The 27646-nt window shown below is 41.0% G+C and overlaps 1 protein-coding gene across 21 annotated transcripts in view; it reads left to right on the forward strand.

The window, feature by feature from the left end:
- SEC31A (SEC31 homolog A, COPII coat complex component) overlaps positions 1-12539 on the forward strand; it is a gene marked incomplete at its 5' end in the record, with an annotated part of 91216 nt that extends 78677 nt beyond the window's left edge. For 19 of the 21 annotated variants that reach the window (XM_080674927.1, XM_080674928.1, XM_080674932.1 and 16 more), the window contains 5 exons: positions 1667-1725; positions 3467-3730; positions 6162-6281; positions 10684-10755; positions 11937-12539. In XM_080674927.1, the coding sequence (XP_080531053.1) occupies positions 1667-1725; positions 3467-3730; positions 6162-6281; positions 10684-10755; positions 11937-12116 (695 nt within the window). In that variant the 3' untranslated portion in view covers positions 12117-12539. The remainder of the gene's footprint in view (positions 1-1666; positions 1726-3466; positions 3731-6161; positions 6282-10683; positions 10756-11936) is intronic. The other 2 variants (XM_080674921.1, XM_080674922.1) reach the window with 1 other exon arrangement.
- Positions 12540-27646: the final 15107 nt, after the last annotated feature.

The following is a 27646-nucleotide window of genomic DNA, read 5'->3' on the forward strand; positions in this document are numbered from 1 at the left end:
TGATCATTATCATTTTAAAAATTTGGCTTCTTAATTAATCAGGTCTTAGAACTGATTGAATTAACATGATGACACAAATTGCTTTACATCATAAAAGTCTTCTATTTGATATAGACATGAAGACAATGACAATACCAAGATTGTCTTAGATATGATAAAGATTAGACGGTGATGAGAGAGATTTGAATGATTAATCTATGTATGACCAAAACTTTAAGAATTTGTTAAGCAGATAGTAGCATGTGGTTTAATAGTTTGTGATTAGCTCGAGAGTTTTGAAGCTCATTTGGCATTCTGTCTCTAGTGAACTTGTAGAAAATTTATTCTCTCTTTAAAATCAAGGCCGATGAATACATGCTGGGTAGGAGAAGATCTTTTTTAAAAAAAGCTTCTGTGGCATTGTGTATTAATCACAGATTCTTTGGTTTGCTAAGCAATTTTGTGATTTAATGTCAAGGATATCAATAAAACAAAAGGTAAAATTCTGAAAGAATATTTAACTTATTAAGAGAGTAATTTTTGTCTTTACATATACACATATACAAAACTGGATGAAATCTAACATGATTATATTGTGATTTGGAAATTACCTGTTGTATTTCTAGTATGTTTTATTCCTCTTTTCTTTAAAGATACTAGCATTAGGGTAGTTAATGAGTTCTGCTACTTATATCCATTTCTCACTTTAAGATGACAGGTGTGTTGGTTTTGGTTTTTGGTTTTTTTTCTTCACTTTTCCTGTCACCAGTTTTTTTGACAGGTATGTTTTTTAAAAACTGTATTTTTATTAACTCAGAGAGGAAGGAAGAGAGAGAGAGATAGAAACATCAGTGATGAGAGAGAATCATTGATTGGCTGCCTCCTTCACAGCCCCCACTGAGAATTGAGCCCACAGCCCAAGCATGTGCCCTGACGGGGAATTGAATGGTGACCTCCTGGTTCATAGGTCGACACTCAACCACTGAGCCATACCAGCCAGGCAACAGGTGTTTTTTTAAAAGTGGAAATTTACTAAAGTTGACAGTAGTTTAATTTTATATTTGCTGCCAGCCTGGAATTTGGGTGGTGGCATTAATTTTATATTTGCTGCCAGCCTGGGATTTGGGTGGTGGCATTAAAAGAATTTTTATCTCAGATATTTGAATGTCCTTTTCTACTTTGTAAGTAATCCTAAGGCAAAGATAAAAAGTATGTTGCATAGTTGGGCTCTCTTTTTAAAAAAAAAAAAAAAAAGTGTTTCTACCATGTAGATAGTTTGCTTATATTGAATTGCTCTTTTGGGAAATAGGAGATTAGTACTTCTATTCTTTATTTGTATGTGGAATATCAAGACATTATTAAAGCAGACTGTAGTGATTTATTTTTTCTTTTTTGAGAATTGTTAATAGATCTTGGTTATACACCAATATAGATGTAAATACTTCACTGTTTAGCATAGCTCTTTCATTTTAATGGCAGGGTATCTTGTCTACTAAGCCAGAGCCTTGTGATTTTTAGAGGTAATGAGTTTGAGAATCCAGGGTTACATAGTGATCCTCAGCTGATAAAACTTTTGTGACAGTTATCTCAGGGTTAGGCAGAATTTGAATGTATTCTATAATGGATACAATCTGGTTTTCTTCTTTTCAGGATTCTAAAGGAAAATGCCCTCTATTATCTGTTATAGGTCCTCAGAATGGTTGGAATGATCCTCCAGCTTTGAACAGAGTACCCAAGAAGAAGAAGGTACTAGAAAAAGTTATCTGTTCAGTTGCCTACAATGATGGTCTGTTAATCATATAGCCACGTGGAGCAAACCACACTTCACTGATCCTTTTAAAGGCAAAGCTTACTGATTGATATATTTAAAGTGTATTTCAGCTTACATCTTTGAATTGATGAAGGAAAGGAAAGAAAGTAAAAAACAGTATAGTGCTATGAATAAACCTCTTTGAGGAGGCAAAATATAAATCCCAACAGATCTCTTCAAAGAGTAAGAAAATTTCAGGCTTCTCAAATTTTTTTAGGAGTTACTTTGATTTTAGAGTTTCAACAGTAATCATGAATTTAGTAAATATATTTTGTCTGTCACATGCAATATGAATGAAGAAATATCCTTATAGCTGAGCATTGTTTAGATATCAATAACTATTGAGCTGTTAGAGCGCAAGATAATATTTTTCTTTTCTTCTTTCTCCCCAAGCCATTTTCTACTTTTTCCTCCTAGTGATCTCTTTCCCCCAATCCTCCTATATAATAAAGAGGTAATAAGCAAATTGACCACTCCAACACACAAGATGGCCACCCCCATGTGGACACAAGATGGCTGCTACAAGATGGCCAGCAGGGGAGGGCAGTTAGGGGCAATTGGGCCGGCAGGGGAGGGCAGTTAGAAGCAATCGGGCCGGCAGGGAAGCAGTTAGGCGTCGATCAGGCTGGCAGGGGAGGGCAGTTAGGGGCAATCGGGCTGGCAGGGGAGCAGTTAGGCATTGATCAGGCTGGCAGGGGAGTGGTTAGGGGGTGATTAGGCTGACAGTCAGAAGCGGTTAGGGGCAATCAGGCAGGCAGGCAAGCCAACGGTTGGGAGCCAGCAGTCCTGGATTGTGAGAGGGGTCCCAGATTGGAGAGGGTGCAAGCTGAGGAACACCTCCCTCCACCACCACCACCCCCCCCCCCCCGTTCACAAATTTTGTGCACTGGGCCTCTAGTATAGTAATAAGAGGCCATAACATAAAATTGGGAAACAGTAAATCAGCAAGAAAACCCAAAATTTAGTTATAATCAGAAACTTAATATACTTTTTGTGTGATTGTGACAGGCAATATCCACTTAGTGATGTAGGAGAAGGGTATTACATTGCAATATTATTTATTTATTTATTTATCCTCCTCACCCAAGGATAATTTTCCATTTATTTTTAGAGAGAGTGGAAGGGAGGGAGAGACAGAGAGAGAGAGAGAAACATCAATATGAGAGAGACACATCAATTGGTTGCCTCCCACACGCGCCCTAATCAGGGACAGGGATCAAGCCTGCAACCGAGGTATGTGCCCTTGACTGGAGCTGAACCTGGACCCTTTAGTCTGCAGGTTGACGCTCTATCTACTGAGTCAAACTGATTAGGGCTACATTGCAGTCATATTAAACACAAACATATTTGGCATATCTGAATCTAGTATTATTAGATAAAATTCTCCAGACTTTGACATCCTCTTTAAAAAACACCGTGGTTTTGGCTCCTCAGTATGGGAGTAAGTATGGGATCAAATGGGGAAACTGAGAAGTCTAGGTTAGAGCTCTTCAACCCTCTTAGCCAGATTAGCTCTACTTTTGTTTTACTCTAAACTTCTGTATAAAATTTCATTTGAAAATATTCTGTTTAAATGTTTTTAAATCATGGAATAGTCTAACTCCCTTATTTAAATCTGAGGAAATGTTGCTATCATTTTTTTTCTCATTCTTGTCTTTTATTACGATCTTTTAAAAGATGCCTGAAAACTTTATGCCTCCTGTTCCCATCACATCACCAATCATGAACCCCATGGGTGACCCCCAGTCACAGATGCTGCAGCAACCTTCAGCTCCAGGTCCACTGACAAACCAATCTTCATTCTCCCAGCCACATCTTCCAGGTGGCCAGCCCTCCTTCCATGGCTTACAGCAACCCCTTGGTCAACCAGGCATGCCACCATCTTTCTCAAAGCCCAATATTGAAGGTGCCCCAGGAGGTCCTATTGGAAATACCATCCAGGTAACAGTAAAAATCTCTGGAAGTAGAACAGGAAAGGGCTCTATTTCATTAAACTTTTTTTAATGTGTTAACTTTTATGGCTACACCTTTATTAATGAATATGCAAATTTGGTTTCAATTTAGACAAACTGAATAAAAAATAGTAACGCTTTTTAAAATATTAGTTATGTATGCATATTATTTTTCAATTACATGGCCATATACAAGTTTTCTAGAAGAGGCTTGTATATTTGCTAGTGTGTGTTTCCAGTAACTTAGTAATTGCAGTATACCTAATTAGTAGGCACAATTTCAGTTTAATCCATATTTACCTTCAAAGTGGTTAAGCAGAATATGTTTTCAAAGGTGAATCCCTTTAAATTGTAAAATAAAAATGTAATGAGTTATATCTTTTCTTATGTATGTGTAAGAACTAATTATATAGAGCCTTCAGATGGAGATCTAAATTTATATTTGCTTTTCACATACAAACTGCTGGTCGGCAGGATTTTATTTTATTTATTTTTATTTTTAGTAATCCTCACCTCAGGATATTATTCCATTGATTTTTTTTTTTTTTTTGGCCTTTTTTTTCCCATTGATTTTCAGAGAGAGTGGAAGGGAGAGGGAGAAACAGAGAGAAATATTGATGTGGGAGAGACTCATTGATAGATTGCCTCCCACATGCACCCTGACCAGGTCCAGGGAACCTGCAACCAAGGTATGTGCCCTTGACAGAAATCGAACCCGGGACCCTTCAGTCCGCAGGTTGACGCTCTATCCATTGAGCAAAACCAGCTAGGATGATAGGGTTTTAGATGATGAAAAATCTATTACATTTACATATAATTGATTTAGACATACAAAGATAAACATTTTGATCTGTTCATGAAAAGTAAAGAGCCTGGGCCAAAGTTTAACATAAGATGAACAAATTCCTGCCCAAGTATAAAACTAGTTCTTCTGTTTTTGTCTTTGACTCAGTGAATTCAAATGTATAACGATTGTATCTCTATCGTACAAGTATGCTTTTTTATTAAGAGAGAGCTGCATATGGAACTTCTAAATATGAAAAGTTGCATTATAAAAACCAGTGTTTTGATGGAGGTGAGAGGACTTGCTTTTTTCCACAAGAAAAAATGTGTTGTTAATTTTTTTTTATGATTACAAATCTATGTTAGTTTGGGAAACTACTCAGCCATTCACTTGTTTAGACGTGGGTGCTCATGCTCTACTCATCTAGACTAGAACCTTAGTTACCATTGAAAGAGAGAGCTGTTAATATTCTTTTTCTTCTAACCTCTTTTTCAAATCTGTCCCCAAATCTCTCTCAACTACCTTCTTCTCAACATTTCCAGTTTGATCCACGCTACCTTCACCTCCAGTCTTCAGCAATGCAGAAGCCTCAATTTGGTCTGCCAGCATTTACTTTACCCAACTCTTATCTGGTCTTATCTTAAAACATTACAGCTTCCCATTGTTCTCAGGATAAAACCCAAAATACTTCACTTGTCTGTAGGGACTCAGTTCATACTCCTCCTGCTCCTCTGCTCTAGCCACACTGGTCTCCTTGTAGTCTCCTTGTGTCATGATCCTGCCGTTGTACATGTTCTTTCTCAGTCTGGAAACACCTGTTTCCCCACCCCTCACCCATATAACTGCTTTACTCCTGCTTATCCTTCTAATCCCTGAAGAGGGCCTTCCCTTAATTAAATTTCAGTTATATTGTCTGTTGGCTTAACCGCAGTTATTTTACATGTACTTAAGACATATTTAAACTTTCTTTCTCTTTCATTAGCCTGTAAACTCCCCGAGGGCTGAGATCATTTCTGTATTGGCTTATTAATACATAACTAGTGCCTGGGCCATAATTGCCTAATATTTTTTGAATGAATGAACTAATATATCAAAAATTTTAAAACTTATACATTCCTTCGTTTTTCCATTTTTATACTCAGTAACATCATGGTCTTTTCTATCCTAACCTTTGGCTTAATCTTACAGTTGGTTAATAGCCCAATTACAACCTCTAAAAGTAAACCAAAGAATAGAAGAATGCCAGGATAAACAAAAATGAGCCAACACACGGAGTAAACAGCTGCTCTAACTGGCCAACTTTTTAAATGCCTTGTTCTTTTTATTTCTTACTGGCACAGCTCTACTTCCCATTGGTTAATATACAATAGTGATCAATATATGTTCCATAATTAATTAAATACTTTATATCCAATCCTGCTTTTAAGAATCAAAGCTGTAGGAGGAGTAGCTGTATCTTCTGGATATCTGATTTTCATTTTTACTCATCTCAGTGATTTCGTATATTAAATTTCATTTAGTTTTAAATAGCCTGTCTATAAGGTAGTTGGTTTCTCTGTATCGCAGAGTTTCAGGGCTTTGTGTATACAGGTAATTTCTGGTCATTTCTACTCATTTTGTGGTATATTTCTTCCAGCATGTGCAGGCTTTACCCACAGAAAAAATTACCAAGAAACCTATTCCAGATGAGCACCTCATTCTAAAGACCACATTTGAGGATCTTATTCAGCGCTGCCTCTCTTCAGCCACAGATCCTGTATGTATTTTTTCTCATATTTTGCTCAATTAAAATAAGTCTTTATTACATTTTTCTATAATTAGTGCTTAACATCTTATAAGATATATTTTAAAAGTTTCTACAAAAATAATAAAACTAGTAGCACTTAACATAGTTTGCTTTATATATAAATATATATATATATATATAAATGTATTTAAATACTTTTTATATATATTTATTTAATCCTCACAACAACCCCATGATGGGTAGAGTTGTCAACTTTATTCTATAGATGAGGAGATTAAGGCAAAAAAGCAGTAACAACCAAGGTCCGAGCCAGCATTCAAACCAAGGCTGGCTCCAGAAGTTATGCTCTCAACCACTGTGTGTACTGCTTCTCATCAGCAAACCTCACGCTTGGCACATAAATAGAATAGAATAGTGGTATGCAGGAAATTCAGACTTGGATTTTACATCGAAGCTTTTAAAAGTAGATAATCTTATACATAACTTAGCAAAGATCTTAAAAATAGATAGATATTGGAGTCATATTCATAGTTAAAGCAACTCATTTTATTTCGTTTACTTGATGCCTGTGAATTGGCAACAACAAAAACTCAACAAAGCCAGTTTTGTTTTAGATGAAATTTCAATTTCTGCCAATAAACATTGAATAGACTTATTTAGCCACTGGCCACTTGTCTGCTTGAAAAACAGCTTCTGGAATTCGTTGTTTGATCAACATTGAGTATTAATGTGTGCAGCCTTCTGCTGGTCTTTTGGAAAGCAATTCCCTGAACTCAAAAGTGTTAGGAAAGCAGAGGCAGGGAAGGTTTAATGTAAACCTAGTGTCTTGACTTTTTTTTTTTAAGTCCTTACCTGAGGATATACTTTTCAGTAATTCTAGAGAGAGAAGAGGGGAAAGGAAGAGAGAGAGAGAAGAAAAAAAAAAGTTGGTGGGTTGCCTCCCATTCTTGCCCTAACGGGATCAAACCTGCAACCTACTTATGTGCCTTGACTGCATATTGAACCAGTGACCCTTCAGTGCACTGGATGACCTCTAACCAAATGACTAAGCTACTACAGAGAGGCAGGTGAAGCTGATAGCCAGGTAAACACTATCCGCTATGCACACCTCTAAATAGACAGGTCACAGTCATTCAAAAACAGAAGCATCCCTATAAAATAGGTGGGAAAACTCCAGTCTTCCTTCAGGCATGAATCAGTATAGAAAGGTTGGGAGGACACAGAGTTCATGGCCCAGCTCAGTAATTTCTAGGTCACCATGCCATCTTCCTTCTGGGTCCACAGAAGCCTAAGGCAGAAGAGAACCACAAAAGACAAACTATTCCAGTAATTTCTGTAACTAGTTGGGGAAAAGTTCTAATATCCTCTCCTGCCCAGCTACCCCTACCCCTGCCCCTTTGGGCTATGTGAGATTAACTTTGAACAGGGACTATAAAGGTTCCCCTCCACACAAGTCCATTTCAATCAATAGTTGGAACCATTTTTTAAAATGGGATTTTAGAGAGGATGGAAGGGAGAGAGAGAAGGAAACATCGATGTGAGACACATCGATTAGTTACCTCTCCAACATGCCCCGACCAGGGATCGATCTTGCAACCAACGTATTTGTCCTGACTCGGAATTGAACCTGTGACCTTCTGGTGCATGGGACAGTGCTCCAACCAACTGAGCCACACTGGCCAAGGGCAGTTGGAACCATTTTTATAGTATGGCTTTATTCCTATTTTCACTTTAATTATGTCCAAACAACACAAAGAAATTTTGCAGCACAACTTAGTTTGTGATGTTATTCTCAGTGGTTTCATCTCTTCCTCTCTCCTCTTCTGACATGCTGACTTCCTCACATATACCAAGAGCATCTCAGCATCAGGGACTTGTGCTTGTTGCTCCTTCTGCCAGGACCTCTTCCCCCACATAACTGCATGGCTCACTCCTCACTTGTTCCAGGCTCTGCTCCAGTGTCCCATTAGCCATCAGCCTTTCTTTATCACCCCCACTCCAACATCTCCAGCCCCCTCACCCTGTTAACTTTTCTTTATGGCACTCATCACCATCTGGCATAGAACATATTGTTTATTTAGTATATTTTCCTACCCAATAGAATATGAGCTCCATGAGACATAAGTATGTGTCCCCAGCATGGCACATAGTAGGCACTCAGTAAACTTTGAAGAACAGTGTCAGGTCTACCAGGTGTACCGGTTAACAATGCGGATTTTGTAATCAAAGAAAACATGATGATTTCAAGAGAAACATCAAAAGTGCTTTATTCAAAGTAATGTCCATCGCTAGCTACACATTTCCCCCAACTTTAGGTAACTTGTGGATACCGTCCCAATAGAACTTTCCTTGTTTTGAGGCAAACCATTCAGAGACCCAATTTTCCACTTCTTCATATGTTTTGAAGTGCTGCTCAGAAAGTGCATGTGCCATCGATCGGAACAAGTGGTAATGTGAAGGAGCAAGGTCTGGTGAATACAGCGGGTGGGTTAATACTTCCCAGGAAAGATCTTTTAATGTGTCTTTAACTGGTTTTGGAGTGTGTGATGGTGGGTTATCATGAAGCAAAATTACTTTGCCGTGTCTTCTGGCCCATTCTGGTCGTTTCATGATCAAAGCGGGTTCAAATTGATTATTTGTTGTTGGTAGCGATCAGTATTAGCGGTTTCACCTGGTTTTAGAAGCTCAGAATACACCACACCTTCCTGATTCCACCAAATGCAGAGCATTGTCTTCATTCCGAAGCGATTTGGTCTTACAATTGATGTTGATGGTTGACCTGGATCAACCCATGATTTTATGCATTTGGGATTCTCAAAATAAATCCACTTTTCATTGCCAGTCACAATTTGATGCAGAAAAGACTTTCGTGCCCTTGAAGCAACATTTTACTGATGACTTTTTGGTTTTCCATTTGTCTTTTGTTCAGTTGATGTGGCACCCATTTTCCTTCCTTTAAAATCTTCCCCATTGCTTGTAAATGATCGGAAATTGTTTGCTGAGCAATGTTTAATCTTTCTGCAAGTTGTTTTTGAGTTTGACATGCATCTTCATCCAATAATGCTTGTAATTGTTGGTCTTCCAACTTTTTTGGTTGACCTGGACGTTCTTTGTCTTTCACATCGAAATCATCACTTTTAAAGCATTTAAACCATCGTTCACAAGTATCTTGAGATGGAGCATGTTCACCATAGGCTTCCCGAAGTATACAATAACTTTCAGTAGCACTTTCCTTCAAAATAAAGTAATGAATTAAAACTTCCCGTAAATGCTCTTTTTTTGGCACGAAATTTGACATTTTTAAGCGTAAAAATATCTATGATGTTAACAACTTCAGCAAATTTGACATATGAAGTTTTGAAGCTAGCTGTCCATACAACAAAATAGCATACATATCACATCGCATCTATATCAACATATGTGTAACTCCATCTATTGAAAAAATTCCATGTTATTAACTGGTACACCTGGTAAAGCTGTTGCATAATGCAGATCATAAAGTTAATTTTAAGTCTTTCATTTTGATTTTTTTTTATATATAAATATATTTTTATTGATTTCAGAGAGGAAGGGAGAGGGAAAGAGAGTTAGAAACATCAATGATAAGAGAGAATCATTGATTGGCTGCCTCTTGTATGCACCCTACTGAGGATCGAACCCACAACCTAGGCATCTGCTCTTGACCGGAATGGAACTGGGAACCCTTCAGTCCTCAGGCTGACGCTCTATCCACTGAGCCAAATTGGCTATGGCCATTTTGATTTTAGAGTAGTTTTCTCTCACTGTACCTGTAATATTAGGGTGGGGTGGGGGAATCCCCTTAACTTAAGAACTAATTTTACTACCTCCCTCTTTGTAGCCTTAAGTTACCAGATTATAATTTTCTTTTTTTTTTATTTTATTGATGTTTTAAAGGCTCAGAAAGAAACAGGATTAAACATACCAAATAACTAAGTATATACCTAATATTTTTGAAGGGTTAAAACAAGATCTTAGTTCACTTACATTTTTGCTTTCTAGCACCCATAATTTATAATAACTGTACTTAGACATTCTTTTCTGTAGTACACTGACCCATTGCTGCCTCCAGATGCCCCTGCCTCTTGCTTGTGGATATAGTGCACCTGTACATGCACACACCTTGTCCAGTGAGCTTGCAGTCCACATGAAATCCAGCCAGTACTCTGTGCACTGGAGGGAAGAGGCTCATCCTCTCACCTTCCTCCCATTAGGAGATTACTGACCTCTGTCCTAATAATCTGATCAAGTTTCTCAGCATAGTTGCCTCCCTTTTTTTATAAAATGAAGCTATTCATCATCATGAGTGTAAGGTTTAGTGAAATGAGATAGGATAATTTTTTTGGATAAAAGTTAATGTTCAAATATAACATCTGTTTTTCTTCTCTTGCAGCAAACCAAAAGGAAGCTAGATGATGCCAACAAACGCTTGGAGTTTCTGTATGATAAACTTAGGGAACAGACAGTAAGTTTGTGGGGAAAAGAAGGATTTATGATAGTCATTTATTCCCAGTAGCTAAAATAAGCATCTGATCAGCACTTGCATGTAGTGTGCTTGGGGACAAACTGTCTTGTTAAGGTAATTGGCTTTCTGTTTATTTTATATGTCCCTTGAATAAAGAAATCAGAGTGGGAAGATACTTAGTTTTCCAGAGACCAAATCTGTAGTCTTCCTCAGTCTAAGACTCTGATCCTTTTCTTCTAGCACACCTATTACACAAAGGCAAAGTCACACATAGCCACAGAGGAGCAGGTTAATGTGCTATAACTATGAAGATAGCCAACAGTAGGAAAAAAGGCAGTCTTCTGGTCTCTTGTCCCCACCTCTCCATTCCTTTTTAGAATAGTTTGGCTTTATTAATGAAAGCACTAGGTCAGAAAAAAAATAACTCTAGGACTTCTTTATATTTTTGCATTTCAGCATTCCCCTTCCCCATTTCTCACACCGATCCCATCAGATAAAAATAACGATTTATCTCATGAGAACCAAGTCAAAGAAAGTTGCTATTAACAGTGGTAGTTGTGTGGTTGATCCATAGATGGATCCAAAATAAAGTCTTCCCTCAAAAGTGTGGACTTGTAAGCCAAGTAATGACAAAAACTGTCGGTTTTATGGTTTTAAGAGATGACAGGATTCTGAAAAGTAGTTAAGAGTAGATAAATTTAGTACCTGATGAGGAATTTTGGCCTACTAAGTGAAATAGATCAGAAGTTCAGGATCTCTAGTGTAGACAAGATTTAGGAATAAAATGGGTCCTTATATTAAGATATCTTGATTAAGAAATTTTTTTAAAGGTGTGAGTCTATTTCTAAAATAATTAAAGAATTAAAACTCTTAAGTAGAGAGAGACCTTAGCATTTCAGCATGGGGAGAAAATCTGGCATTTCTTATAAGAAAAGTCTGGCTTATCATACATGTTTAATTCATAAATTATTTCCTTACATATCATTTTTTCATGGTTCTGTTTTATAACTTAAATGTTGCTTGGTCTAAAAAAACTATTTCTAGAAGTGCTAAATGGTTTATATATTTTTATAATGTTTATATTAAGCTCCTTTTAAGTATCGTGGTTTAATGTCTGTAGAGGATCTTATGGGAATTCTCCCCTAATTTAATTACTTCTCTTGGTTCCATCTTTATTTCAGCTTTCACCCACAATCATCAATGGCTTACACAACATTGCAAGGAGCATTGAAACACGGAACTACTCCGAAGGCTTAACCATCCACACCCATATAGTCAGCACCAGCAACTTCAGCGAGACTTCTGCTTTCATGCCAGTTCTGAAAGTTGTCCTCACCCAGGCCAATAAGCTGGGTGTCTAAAAGGACAGCTTCACTCCCAGCCAATATTGCCATTTTCCAAAGAAACATGTTTTAAACTGATAAAATATGGACCAATCCTCATTAGCATGTTTCCATAGCATTTACACTATTTCTGTAGAGAGACTCACCTTAAAACTGCTCCAAACCCCAGTGCTTTGTTTTGTTTTAGTCTTTTATTGCACATGATGATTTTCTTATGCAAATAGCGTATTTCTTGAATTACATAAGTATGTTTTCCTGATGTATTCTGATAAAAATGTGGTTTTAAAACCCTTAGTGTATTTTTGGAAAAGGAGCATCTGGTTATGTATAAAGCAGAGCTAAAGCTAAGTTCTTTCATGTCCTCCCTACTTCCTCCGTGTCAATCAGATTAAAGTGTGTAATCTTATTTTAAATGTACGTAGTCTTTTTTTTTAAACAGCTGCTCAGTTTGCTTTAATCCTTTTTGTGTGTGTCTGGTTTCATTCTGGTCCTGAACAAATAATTAAATTTAGAGCCTGCTACATAGATTGCATTTTAGCAAATATTAATGAAGAGTGGAATCACTAGCTAGTATCTATTAGGAAAAGACTGAGCATTTTCACTCTGTAGAATGCATTGAGCTTTATTAATGAACTAGAGGCCCGGTGCACGAAATTTGTGCACTGGTGGCGGGGGTGGGGGGTGGGGGGGGAACGTCCCTCAGCCCGGCCTGTGCCCTCTTGCAGTCCGGGACCCCTGAAAGGATGATAGACTGCCTAGGGGGATCGGACCTAAGCCGCTCGCAATGTGGGATCCCTTGCTCCTTACCATCTGCCCACTTGCTCCTTACTGCTCGGCTCACTTCTCCTTAGCAGCAGGCTCCTTACCACTCGGCTCGCTGCTCCTTAGCGCTGCCGCAGAGGTGGGAGAGGCTCCCACTGCCACCACTGTGCTCTCCAGCCGTGAGCCCATCTTCTGGCTGAGTGACGCTGTCCCTGTGGGAATGCACTGACCATCTGGGGCAGTTCCTACTTTGAGCGTCTGCCCCCTGGTGGTCAGTGCGCATCATAGCGATCGATCGTTCTCGTCGTTCCACCGTAACGATGGCTTAGGCTTTTATTATATAGACTAGAGGCCTGGTGCACAAAAATTCGTGCACTGGGGGTGGTCCCTCAGCCCAGCCTGCCCTCTCTCATAGTCTGGGAGCCCTCAGGGGATGTCCTACTGATGGCTCCCCCCGGGGAGCGGGCCTAAGCTGCAGTCTGGCCTCCCTCTGCGGGAGGTGACTGGGCTGATCAGGGGAAGGTGCCACCCCCATCACCCCGCTGCTGCTGCCATTGCCAGCTGCCACAGCTGCCAAGGTGTTTTCATCAACACAGACTCCAGTCCCTTCACGAAAAAAGGACAAACTTACTTTAGGCATTTTCAAGATGTCTTTTTCATAGGATATGACCTTTTCTCCCTCCCTCCCTCCCTCCCTGCCTCCCTGCCTCCCTGCCTCCCTCCCTCCCTCTCTCCCTCCCTCCCTCCCTTCTTCCCTCCCTGGAGATATTTTTCCATTGAGAGCGTAGAAGAGAGAGGGAAAGACAGTGAAAAACATCAATGTGAGAGGGACACTTCGATTGGTTGCCTCCTGCATGAGCCCTGACCTGGGTCCCGACCAGGGAGGAGCCTGCAACCTAGGTACATGCCCTTGACCAGAATCAAACCCGGACTCTGCAGTCCATAGGCCGAGGCTCTATCCACTGAGCCAAACCGGCTAGGGCAGGATATGACATTTCTTAGCCCCTCCAGCAGTGGACCTTCGTTTTTTCCTCCAGGAGTGTGGTGGAAAAACACTAGATCACCTTCTTGGATTCTTATTACCCGCGTTACCAAGAACACTGAGAGTGGCATACGAGGATCTTAACCAATGGGCGGTCAGAAAAGGTGTTTCCTCTGCAGCTCATGCACAGAGGTGGGACTGCTGGCGCACTGCGGCTGGCAGGCCCTCTTCTCTCTGGGCCTGCGCCATTTGTGGCTTGCCTCACCAAGCACGCAGTCCCCTCCTGCCCACCCGTGTGCAGAGTCTCCTCCTGAGCATTCGTGACGTTACGGCGTCCCGGACAATTTGCATATTACCTCTTTTTATATACACTGAGTGGCCAGATTATTATGACCACCTGACATTTGTAGGCAAATTAGCCGTACACTGAATCATATGGGATATGGAAGTCGAAGGCCTTTTCGAACGCCTTTGCTGTCTGCAGTTACCAAGATAAAATGTCTCCAATTTGCACAGGAACAGAAGGATTGGACAGTCGAGCATTGGAAAACAGTCATGTGATCCAATGAATCATGTTTCCAGTTGCATCATGCAGATGGCAGAGTGAGAACTTTGCGGAAACAGCATGAAAGCATGCACCCCACATGCATTTGTACAACCCTTCAAGCTGGTGGGCGCAGTGTTATGGTTTGGGGAATGTTTTCCTGGCATGATTTGGGCCCTTTAATTCATGTGGAACAATGTCTGAATAGCACAACATACCTAAGTATCGTTGCTGATCAAGTTCATTCTATCATGTTGATGGCATATCCCAATGGAGATGGCTTCTTCCAACAAGACAATGCGCCATGCCACGGTGTGCATATTGTGCAGGAGTGGTTTCAAGAACATGAGGGAGACCTTACCTTGCTTAGGTGGCCCCCCACAATCACCAGATCTCAATCCAATTGAGCATTTGTGGGACGAAGTTAAAAGAGCCATCAGGCAGCTGGTTCCACAACCATCAAATCTCACAGAACTGGACAGTGCTATTCATCAGGCATGGTGTCAGATTCCTCGCATCACCTTTCAACATCTCGTGGAGTCAATGCCAAGAAGAATCGCCACAGTATTGAAGGCAAAAGGTGGCCCAACGAAGTACTGATGGGGTGGTCATAATAATCTGGCCACTCAGTGTATATAGACTAGAGGCCCGATGCACAAAATTCATGCAAGAGTAGGCCTTTGCAGCCCCGGCTTCGTCTGGAAGGTTGTCCAGATGGTCATTCCCCTGTTCAGCTGTTCGGCTGATTTGCATATTATGCTTTTATTATTATAGATGTTTTCAGTATTCTGTTTAAATTTTAAGATTGAAGTGTCTGTATTTTGTATTTAAAATTTGTTCATCCAATTTTTAAAAAGTACCGGTAGATCTGAGATTTAAGTCCAGAAAGAAAACTTCAATTTCTGTCAGCCTCCTAACAGACTGCCCTGCAGTCTCCTGTGAGTTTGGGAGTCTGAGTTACTCCTGTGACTCATTCAAGTGGCAACGTGACCTTCTGGACCTGATCCTCAGGTGTGGTGTCAGCCTGAGACCCCCTGAATAGCAGCCTGGCCTCTAGTAATTTCTTTCACTTACTTCCTTTATAGCTAGATTTATGGTATGGCTGCATGACATGACAGTGGCATAAATTGGCAGCATTTTCCAAAAAACACAAATTCCCCAAAGAGTAGGGGGCAGTGGAGCCCTGGCTAACCCCAAAGAGTTTCCGAGTATGAGTGAAAAACTTTGCTACTGACGTCTGAGCAGCTGTTATCTCCTTTTTCAATACAGCACTATGTTGTTTTTCTACTGTGGAGACATTTCTCCACATGGCTTATAACCTTGGAGAAGTTTCATATAAATGGATGGAGGTAAGAAGAGCTGAAGCCCAAATATTGTTTTGTCTCTAAAAGATGAAGATAATAGGGAATTATGGAAAGAGTATTTTGTTTTCCTAAAGAGAAGTAAAACAAACTGTCATAGCATTTTTTTAAGTAGAGAAAACATTCCATATAAATGAGTGTTTTCAACTCCAAAGGCAGTACAGTGTAACCTGTACAACACAACCCCTCTGTCTAAAGCTGTGCCTGTGTAAAGATCTGGTGATGATACAATCAATTGCTGTTTGGGAAAGTTATAGCTCTACTCTTGCCATTAGTTCATGTAGCCATTCTTTCTGAATCCCAAGTTTGTTCAGTTGTACTTATGTTTTGTGCTTTTAATTTTTTTAACCTACTTAATTTTAAAATAAGGGAAGGGGGTGGGAGGGAAACTGGTAGGTGGGGCTGAGTATTGGCCAGGAGATGTAGCACACCAGGGCGGGTGGTGCTGTTCTTACATTGTACCTGAACCTCCACTCTTCACAGGCCCTTTGAGCTGGAAGATGGATAGCCCAACTGAGAATCTTTATGTGTAAAGAGATACATAAAGCTGATGGAGGTAGTTCATTTGACTAGTATGGCATGAGGATAAACTTGAAAATAACTGCTCTACCCCCTGACTGTTGAGAGTCCAGTGAGCCTACATATTCCTTTGAATTCAGAAAATCCCCATGTATCCTGGGGGACAGAAGGATGCAGTGGAATTCCTGGCAACCATAGTCCCCTGGCTGACACCTGCCTGAAGGATAAAGGGAGGGAAGATGACCAGGTAACACATTTCTGACATCCACTTGTCTCCTGAACCAGATTTGTATTTGCCTAAGAATGGCTGCAAGGCCACCTGTTGACTCCTCTGCCACAGTGGATGCTTCATTTGGAACTGTCATGAAGATTCAGCAAATAGTGTGTCCACATCCATGTGCACATCCATATGTACGTGTGCTCCCATCCTCATTCTGTCCTTCCACTCTGTGGTGGCAGTGTTCCGAAACTTTACCAGTATACACAGAAACACTTAACTCTGATCTTAGGGATAAATGCCCCAAATCTTTCAACCAAACTAGATTCCAAGAAAAAGCAATCTAATCAGCTTTATATTTTCTCTGTTTCTGGTGCACTGTTGTCTTACCTGCATTTCTGTAGCATCTGCTCTGCTCAGGGTTTTGGTAGCCATACAATTCTCAGGCTCAGATTAGTGGGCATATAAGCCTGAATGAGGTTGAAACATATTCTTTAATTTCCAGGTTTTTGCCTTTTTTTTCCCCCCCTTCCTCTGGGAGGTATGCGATGTGTGGGGTTTTTTTTGTTTGTTTTGTTTTGTTTGTTTGTTTTTTTGGTGGGGGGGGGGATGTGTGGTTTTAAGTGGTTAGAGTAGATCTTGAAAAAGTAATAAAATCAAACAAAAGGAAATATACTTTGGTTTAACTGGTGTATGTTTTTTGCACTCCGGGTTTATGTTTCCAGAGGTCTGTTAATGTATTTACTTAGCAAACAATGTTATGTCTGAAAAACCTAGAATGACTGTACAGACATCATTACTCAATAATGCCTGCATTCTTTACTTCAATGGAGCTGCACTCCCTGTTGAATTTGAATTTGATTTTTGGCTGACACTCCATAAGCCCATGAGTCTATTGTTCACCAGGTAGGCCTGTCTCTGCTTTTGTTACTAGTACCTTACAATTTCCCAATCCACAACCTTTTGTGTATCAGTGGGCTCACACTCTGCAAATAGGAGGAGAAGGTGGTATTATCAGAAACCTTGTGAAATAGAGGAAACGTCCCTGTTTCAAAAAGATACATGAGCTTGCTCTGGCCAGTGTGATTAAGTGGTTACGGTACCGGCCTGTGCACTGAAGGGTTGCAGATTCGAGTCCTGGTCAAGGGCACATACTTGGATTGCTGGTTCCATCCCTAGCCCTGGTCGGGCATGTGTGGGAGTCAACCACATCAATGTTTCTCTCTCTCTCTCTCTCTCTCTCTCTCTCTCTCTCCCCCCTCCCTCCTCCTCCCCACCACCTCCTCCTTCCCTTCCACTCTCTAAAAATCAATGGAAAAAATATCCTCAGGTGAGGATTAACAAATAAAAAAAGATTCATGAGCTTGTTGGCTTTTTAGTTCTTACATATGAAGTTAAACCTAAGGAAACCCATGTCTCAAACCTACCTACCATGATCTCTTTTATACCTATAAAGGCTATAACATTTCCCAGCTCTATAGAGTAGCATCCTAGAATTGTTATTAAATTGCTTCCTTTACCCTAGTAAATATAAAGTGCTTTACACAGTTCAGTAGAGACTTCATGTCTAAACAGATGTGTTTCCAGGTAGGCAATGTAAAATGGATTCAAATTTAGATAGAAGAGGATAGTAGAAGGGCAGTAAGTATAATATACAATTTAAGGGAGCCTTGAAGGGAGCCTGGCTGGTGTGGCTCAGTGGCTGAGTGTCATGGTTCGATTCCTGGTCAGGGCACATGCCCAGGTTGCGGCCTTGATCCCCAGTAGGAGGAGGAGTCAGTGGATCGATGATTGTCTCTCATCATGATGTTTCTATCTATATCCCTCTCCCTTCCTCTCTGAAATCAATTTTTAAAAAAACATCACACATTAAAAAAAGAATGACCAGTAGCTGTGATTTGGTTAATGATGAAATGATTTTTCATCTTGTACTTTGTCCCATAAAGGAACTTTCCACACCAGGGAGACCAGAATGTGTGGTGGAATTGAATAATGAAAACATTTCAGTAAGAAAGAAGGAAAGCAACCATCTCCTAAAAATGAACTAAAAGTAATTTCCTTTCCCTCTGGATATATCTCCAAATATCAGATGACCTTCTCTGGCCATCTTTTTTGCCTTAAGGAGTCTTGGGGAGAGAACAAATCAGTTTTAACAGGCTGAAGTCCAGTCCACAAAGAGTACTGCTTGGACACATTGAAGGGATCTGACATTTCCTGGAGCTGGGCACTGAGCTAGGTCCTTAGCTCGCTCATTCAGTCCTCACATCAACCCAGGGAGCTAAGCTCTTAATTACAGTTGCTGGCACAGCTGGTGAGCAATAGAATCTGGATTCAAACCCACAGTCTGCCTACGGAGCACATCGTTTTTTGCACAAACTCTTATTTTTCCAAAAGTCAACATAACTGTGACTATAGCAAAAACCTGAGTTTTGCTTTCTGACTGCTTTTCTAACCCCCTCTTATTAGCCTGCAAAGACCTGGCATTTCCCATAAAAGGGGAATGTGTTTATTATAAACTAGAGGCCTAGTGCACAAAATTCATGCACTGGTAGGGTCCCTAGTGGTTGCTGGCTGCCGGCCGGGGCCTAGCTTCGTTCTGTGCCACCCCCCTGGTGGTCAGCGCAAGTCATAGCAAGCGATCAAGGGGACACTTTGCATATTAGGCTTTTATATATATGTAGATGAGTATATTTTTTGAGCATTGCCTGTTCGTTTCTTTTTAGGCAGGTTCTTTTTACACAGTAGGAAAGATAGCCTCTGGCAGCCCAAAGCCTCCATCTCCGTGGCTTGTGATATACAAAGGGAAGAGAAAACCTCTCACAATATCCAGATACTGCTCACAAAGACAACTCTGATTGTCTCTGTTTGGATCTTGTGCCTACTACCTGATGGATTTCTGTGCCCAGAGATGTAGGGTACCAGGACTGGCTTCCCAGCCTGTGTGCCCACCCCACCTGGTGAGAGCATTGTGATTTTAAGCCTCAGCAGAACCACGTGGAGTGTTCCCCCAAAGGACAGGGTGCAGTTTAGAGAAGAGGGGAGAAGAGGAGCCATCACAGCTCAGTCTCTCCTGTGGATCACAGCAGGGAAGCGACAGACCAGACAGGGCTCAGACCGGAGGGAAGCCCTGGTGTAACAGGAAAGTGCGAATAGGAAGCCCGTTTTATCCCAATGGCTACAAATTATGTCGTCATGAGGGGCACCTGTCAGTCAAGGAGCTAGGTTGTAGTGTCTTCACTGCCACTTACTGTTAGTCAAATCATGTCACCTCTTTCTGCCTCCATTTTCCCATCTGGAAAATGAGAAGGTAAAAAAACACAACAACAACGAGAGGTTAGGACTAGATGGCCTCTAATCGCATTTCCAGCTCTGGAAGCCTGTGACCCATGTACCTTTCCCATAGATCTTTGTATGTTACCTACATGTCTTCAGAAGGAATTGAAAACAAAGTTGGATAAGCACCAAACCTTGAAGAAAGATGAAAGAATTCAGGCCTATTTATATTTGGGTATCTTTTGTAGAGTTAAATTCATTTCTAATCTAGAGAAAAGTCGGTGCAGCACTTTCTTTGATTAAAAATGAGTAGGCAGGCATCAAAGAAACAGTTTGTAATTTGAGGACTTAGAACCAATATATTTGCTTGGCCTTGAGGTCCTTAAGTAGTGATTCTCTCCGTAATGATACATATTTTTGTGAAATTAACCTTTCCTCCCATACACCTGTTCCCCACATCAAGAACAGACTGTATTTGATTATATAGGGTACTCAAATGGACTAGTTTCTCCTCCCGTGCTTCAAATCTAGGTCACCCTTTTGACATTCCTGAACTCTATTTACAAATGCCCCCTCCCTGCTAGAGAGCAACAGGGGCCTTTGCCTTTTAAGAGCAGCCTGTGGTAATTGACACAGCAGGAAGAGAAAGAGGTCACTGAGACAGAAACAATAACAGCCGCCAATGCTGAGAAAGAAATAGGAGCTTCTCTACATTTATCTGCCCTTGGAAACCAAAATAACTTTTTAAAAGAAAATGGGTGGGTGTTGCTGGGAGGAGGGGAACTGGAGAGCTGGAAGAGATGTGGGTGAAAACCTTGTCAATACTCCCTTTCTTCTGTCACAATAATAGGGATTGTTCATTTATTCCAGAGAGCTGGGAATTGGGAGCAGGGAGAGAGAGAGTGGGGAGGAGTTTGGTTTGTAGACCTTGTTCTAGACAGATGTTGGTCAAAGAGAGATGAGGTGTAGGTATTAAAAATGTTCACTTGCCATGACTGGGCCTTAAACTCATGATTAGTGATTCTTCCATAGCATTCGCTAGCATTTGTGGCATACTCTTCTTAGAGTGATTTTTGATTTTGGTCTGCCTCCCCTACTGGACCTTGAGTCTCATGAGCACAGTCATATACTCCTGTGCATGAAGCTGAGCTCATGCTTGGCTTCTAGAGGAGGCACAATACATAGATACTGCATTTTCAAACTGAAGATACCCTGGACACTTGCAAAGGGCAGCATATCACTGACAGAAAAGACTGGTTAGGGTTGGCTGCAGTACTTTTAGACCCTCTTAACTATGAATTAGAAAATAAGGGCCTGCTAATCTGGCCAGTGTCCTTCTGCCAAATTGCAGCACTATATTAAGAGTGGTCAGGAAATGTGGGAAGGGCCTTAAGCAATAAGGCTGGGGTTTTTGTTAAACCCCCTCTCTTCACACCCAAAGCCCAAGAAGCATTCATTTTAGAAGAACTGGTCACTCCTCGTCCACTGCTTTAAAATCTCAATGGGAGATTTTTCCAATCTGTTTAGTACAGAAAAGGGGAAGCCAGCTCTCCTGTGACTGAAGGAAGCTGAAAAGACGAATGTTCTACTAAACCATGGTGTTGCTATATCTCAAAACCAATCTTAGAGGCTAACTTCCCAACTATATGCGCCCCTGCAATCTAACCTAAGGCCTATGCGTGGTCTTCTTACCCTCAGAACACAAAGATTGCTTATATTTGAAACTGTCCTGGCTGCACATCATCCAAGAGGCATCCTCCCTCGCCCCTTAACTACGTAAGAGCCACAGAGCACATCCCTTCCTTTGCCAAAGGAGCTCATAGCAGAGCAGGTGATGTTATTTCACAGTTCCCTGGTGCTGCTAGAATTCATTCTTTCAAGGTCGGAATCCCTCCAGCCCACCCAGTTATGCTTGTTTTTCCATTCTGGGACTTCCAGGTGTACCCTGGCTTCCTGGTCAGGCAGGTTTCATAATTGCATTGAGTCCATCTCTCTAGGATGATTTAAAAAGGCAATTAAATACCCACATTATTTAGCAGTTGCTAGGGACCAAACACTGTAGCAAGCTCTATTCCCACGAGACAGGCAGCATCACGGCAAATTGCACAGAGAGAAATTCCCAGCATAGATCTGTCTTAATTCTTAGATGACACATGATGAAACTGAAGATCTAAAAGACTGTTACTGACTCCAAATCACAGAGACTTGTTAAATCGTAGTGGCGGGGTCACATTCAAACCCAAGTGTTTGGATACCAAAACTGTAGCTTCTGTAGCCAAAATCTAAATTTTCTTAAGAAAAGCACAGATGTGAGGATCCTTGTATATCTCCGACTTTAAGAATAGATCTTTTCTTTCTCTTTACTTTCTCCCTAGAGCCTGTATTTTCTTCACAAATATTTTGGCACAATTTTTTAAAAATCTTGGTATTCACCCTTTGAAGGACTACTACCTTAGGTAGATACTTTGCCAAGCTCACTCCCATCTCTGAGCCTTTTCTTACACAATTACCCAACCGGGAATCTCTGTCAAGTCATTTTTTCAGTGCCTTGTTTGCTGCCACCTTCTCCATGATGCCCTCTTGACCATGCCAGACCACATGCCTCACCAAGCATCTCTCACACACACAGTACTAGTATTTTTTATTTTTGTAGGTGGTGTTACAATTGAACACTTTCTGTCCTTCTGTCTTCGTTCGGTCTATTCTCTCTATCCGATGCAACTTCTTCTCTAAGGCACATACTGTTGGCCAGAATGTAGGCATTCTAGCTATGATGGTTTTTTTCTTAGTATATTTCAGACCAATCCTACCTGGTAAACTTAACCAAGGAGGCAAAAGACGTGTACACTGAAAACTACAAAATGTTGCCAAGAGAAATTAAAAGAAGACACAAATAAATGGGAAAATATCCCATGTGCATGAATTGGAGACTTAATATTGTTAAGATGTCAATACTAACCAAAGTAATCTCCAGATTTAATGCAATCCCTATCAAAATCCCAGGAGCATTTATTGCAGAAATAGAAAAATACAATCCTAAAATTCTTATGGAATCTCAATGGGTCCAAATGTCCAAAACAATCCTGAAAAAGAAAGACAATGTTGGAGGTCATATGCTTCTTGATTTCAAAACTTATTATAAAGCTACCACCCTAGCCGGTTTGGCTCAGTGGATAGAGCGTCGGCCTGCGGACTGAAGGGTCCCAGGTTCTATTCTGGTCAAGGGCGTGTGCCCGGGGTTTCAGGCTTGATTCCCAGGCGGCGTGCAGGAGGCAGCCAATCAACTATTCTCTCTCATCATTGATGTTTCACTCTCTCTCCCTCTTCCTGCCTCTCTGAAATCAATAAAAATTTATATATTTTAAAAAGGCTATCATTCTCGCCCTGGCAGTTGGTTAGAGGTTGGAGGTTTGATCCCTGGTCAGGGCACATATAAGAATCAACCAATAAATACACGGGTAAGTGGAACAGCAAATCGATGCATCCTCCCTTTTCTCTCTAAAAACCAATTTTAAAAAAGCGCCAGTACTCCAATAATGTGATACTGGCATAAAGATAGACATATAGAACAATGAAATTGAGTCCAGAAATAAACCCGCACCAGAATATGATCAAATGCTTTTCAACAGGTGCCAAGACCATTCAATGGGGGAAAGGAGAGTTTTATCAACAAATGGTGTTTGGAAAACTAGATATCTGCATGCAAAAGAATGAAGTTCAACCCTTAACCTACACCGTATACAAAAATGAACTCAAAATGGATCACAGACCTAAACATAATTGCTGGAACTATTAAACTGCTAGAAGAAAACATAAGGAAACAGCTTCATGACATTGGATTCGGCAATGATTTCTTGGAAAGACCCCAGAAGCAGAAGTACAGATAATGAAAGTAAAAACAGATAAATTGGACTATATCAAAATTAAAAGCTATGTATCAAGACACAATCAACAGTGGAACAGCAACCTATGGAATTAGAGAAAATATTTGCAGATCACTTAGCAAATATGGGACTAATATCCAGAGCAGGGGTCCTCAAACTACGGCCCGCGGGCCACATGCAGCCTGCCGAGGACATTTATCTGGCCTGCCGGGTGCCGCTGCCTGTCCTGCTTAGCAGCCGACTCGTCCCGGGCCCGCACTGCGCATAGGAATTTGTTCATAGTTTTTTTTTAAAAACTATAGTCCGGCCCTCCAACAGTCTGAGGGACAGTGGCCCCCTGTTTAAAAAGTTTGAGGACCCCTGATCCAGAGTATATAAAGAACTGTAACTCAACAACAACAAAACAAATACATTAAAAAGGGGCAAAGGACTAGAATAGACATTTTTCTAAAGCTGACATACAAATGGCCAATAAGCATATGCTCAACATAACTAATCATTAGGGAACTGCAAATCAAAACCACAATGAGATATCTCATATCCATCAGAATGGCTATAATCTAACACATAAAACAAGACAAACCAAAAAAAACAAAAATGTTAGTGAGGGAAGTGGAGAAGTTGGAACACTTGTGCACTGTTCGTGGGCATGTAAATGGTACAGCTGCTATGGGCAACAGTATGGAAGCTTTAAAAAATTTAAAATAGAATTAGCATAAACTCCAGCAATACCACTTCTGGATATATATCCAAAAGGATTAAAAGCAGGGTCTCAAAGAGATAGTTGTATACCTATGTTCCCTGCAGCATTTTCCACAATAGCCAAAGGTGATAGCAAACCAAGTGTCCATTGTCAGATAAATGGATAAGCAAAATGTGGTATATAAATACAATGGATTATTATTTGACCTTGAAAAGGAAGGAAATTCTGACATATGCTACAACATGGATGAACATTGAAGACATTGTGCTAAGTGAAATAAGCCAGTCACACAAAAAGACAAATACTATATGATTTCACTTTTGAGGTATCTTGAGTAGTCAAACTCATAGAAACAGAAAGTACAATGGTAGTTGCCAGAGGGAGGAAGGAGGAATTATTTAATGTCTGTAGAGTTTCAGTTTTGCAAGATGAAATGTTCTAGAGATTGATTCCACAACAATGTGAATATATTTGACACTACTGAACTGAACACTTAAAAATGGTTAAGATGGTAAATTTTATGTTATGTGTATTTTATCACAATCTTAAAAATGTTTATTTATTTATTTTATTTTTAAAATATATTTTATTGATTTTTTTACAGAGAGGAAGGGAGAGGGAGAGTTAGAAACTTCGATGAGAGAGAAACATCGATGAGAGAGAAACATCAATGAGCTGCCTCCTGCACACCCCCTACTGGGGATGTGCCCACAACCAAGGTACATGCCCTTGACTGGAATCGAACCCGGGACCCTTGAGCTGCAGGCCAATGCTCTATCCACTGAGCAAAACCGGTTAGGGCTAAAAAATGTTTTTTAAAAAAATAGTTTATTGATTTCAGAGAGGAAGAGAGATAGAAACATTAATGATGAGAGAGAATCATTGGTCGGCTGTCTCCTACAAGGTCCCCACCGGGGATCAAGCCCACAACCCAGGCATGTGCCCTAACTGGGAATTGAACTGTGACCTCCTAGTTCATAGGTCGATGCTCAACCACTGAGCCACACCAGCCAGGCCACAGTTAAAAAAATTTAATCAAGTTTCAAAAAACATCCTTACTCAGATACCCTCCCCCTAGCCCTAGTGTGAATTAACTACTCCCTCCTTTGTGCCTCCACTTTATCTTGAAATAACACTCTTGGGACTCTTATCACATTTTGGTTAATTATTCGACAGAATAAGGGTTACTGTTCCATTTGCCCCCATCACAGGGTGAGATGAACACTTCTGGGGGTCTTGACCAGAAGCTAAGAAAATATACTAAGGTCTTTGGCAAAAACCTTAGATGGGAAAAGAGACAGTAGCCTTGATGGCATGCTATGCTAAAGGGAACAGTCATTATTAGCAAAAGTATATCTTATACCTGTAGAGCTTTCACTCTGAGCTGAGGTCTGGAAGGGCCATTTTCCTTCAGTCATCCTTTTGTAGGCAGGGTCTGAAATAACTAAAGAGCACTTACCTCCATCCCCCCCACATACAAACATCCCCATCTCCATCCTTAGTCCAACCAGCTGAAATGATTGGCCTGACCCAGCCTGACCCATTGGAGGGAAGAGAAGAGGGTGTTCATTCAAATAGATTCAAGACACAGTAGCTTATCTAATAGATAAAGCACCCAAGGACCAGCTAAAAACAAAACTATTTTGCTGTCTCCCCTGGATTCTTTGTATATATTTTTGATTCCTAATAAGATTTTTTTTTTCTGATAATGGACTAAAACTTCCTGTCCTTCCAAGTCATGACCAAGAAGTTGCATTTGTTTGATCTGTCTTCCCTCCTAGATGGGAAGCTCCTTGAGGGCAGAGACCATACTATTCATCCTTGTATCCCCAGTGTCCACTAGTAGTTCTGGCACATAGCAGGTGCCCAATAAAGCCAAACAAATGATTGAATGGTTAGTGAGGGTAGGGTGAGTCATTACAATGACTCATAGAGAGACTTTTGACCACTCCAGGAAAAAGGATAGTTTGAGCTGGAGAGCCACAGGGAATATGTGGGGAGCAGAGGGAGCATGAGAAGAAAACATGGTTCATTCTAAAGCCCAGGTTGAGCTGGCTGATGAAGTTTATATCCTCCTGTGTCATGTCCTATTGTCGCACTAGTCCTCATACAGAGCCGACATTTATCTGGTCCTCAGGTAGGTTTCCTTTCATTCTATAATTTCACCTCCATCTGAAGCACCACCATCACTCTTGCTAAGTGGCCACAATTCCACAGCCACACATACCTGGCTTCAGTTTTAGATGAGACATTATTTTACTTTGGTAAATGAACCCATTCATATCTTTTAACAGTAGGATGCTTAGGGCCCTTTCATGCGGTCATTTCCCCCCCTCTCCTGGAATCCTGGAAAGGATTCCTAGCAGTGGGTAATAATAATAATAAAAAAATCAGCTTTGCTTGTCAACATAATGGCACCCCTTCACGTTCACATTTATAGAATTTGCAAGCTGAAAGGAAGAATAATGATTAGCTCTGCTTCCCCTAAAGAGCCAAGTTGGGTCAGGGTGAGTTAGAACTAGAACTCAGAGACTCTGGCTTCCAGTGATGAGCCCTTTTTCTTCTGCTACCTGCCTGCACTCCAGCGCACCTCTCTCTGCATTTCTGTGCAGTCAGGGCTCTCTGGACAGCTCTAAATTATCTGCATTAGAAGAGAGGAAGGAGCAGGCACGACGTTTTCACAGGTTAATGTCCTTAAGACGTCCTGGGTGGTTTTCTTCTAAAGCCCTATTCTCAGTGGTGCTGACTTTAAGGTACTGTTCCATTAACTGGGGGCTGAGGAGACAGCCCGCAAGCACGGTGCCTCGCTGAAAATTTGCCATAAACAGAGTTGCGCAGCTGATGGGCTGCGCGGTGGGCAGGGCACTGTTGGTTACTAACCAGCCCCCAAATAAGTTAGGTATCATCTAAAAAGCACTAATGGAGCACCTACTGTGTGTCTAATTAAGAGCTGAGCGGCTGCCTTCAATCCTTTCACAGGCCCAAAGAGCCCTACGAACCGGCAAACACCGGGAGTTCTGATTCTCATCTCGGATCTGGCCTTGAACTTGTGTCGAGGTATTTTAAATTCTTCAACATGGTGGCCTGTGTCCTCAAAAGTAAAAAAAAAAAAAAAAAAGGCTTTTCAAAACGGAAAGGTAATTTCCTTGTGAGCCGCTCAACAAGCTCCCTGTCCTGGGAGCCTCAAACCTCCTCACCTCCCCACCCCCCGGGGTCCAGGCTGCCGACCGCCAGCCCAGCGGAGTCGGGGCGCCGGGGCGCCGGGGCCGTGGCCGAGGGGGCGCCTTTCTCTTTAAGAGCCCC

This window comes from Plecotus auritus (genome assembly GCF_963455305.1).
Source record: "Plecotus auritus genome assembly, chromosome: 1".
Lineage (NCBI taxonomy): Eukaryota > Metazoa > Chordata > Mammalia > Chiroptera > Vespertilionidae > Plecotus > Plecotus auritus.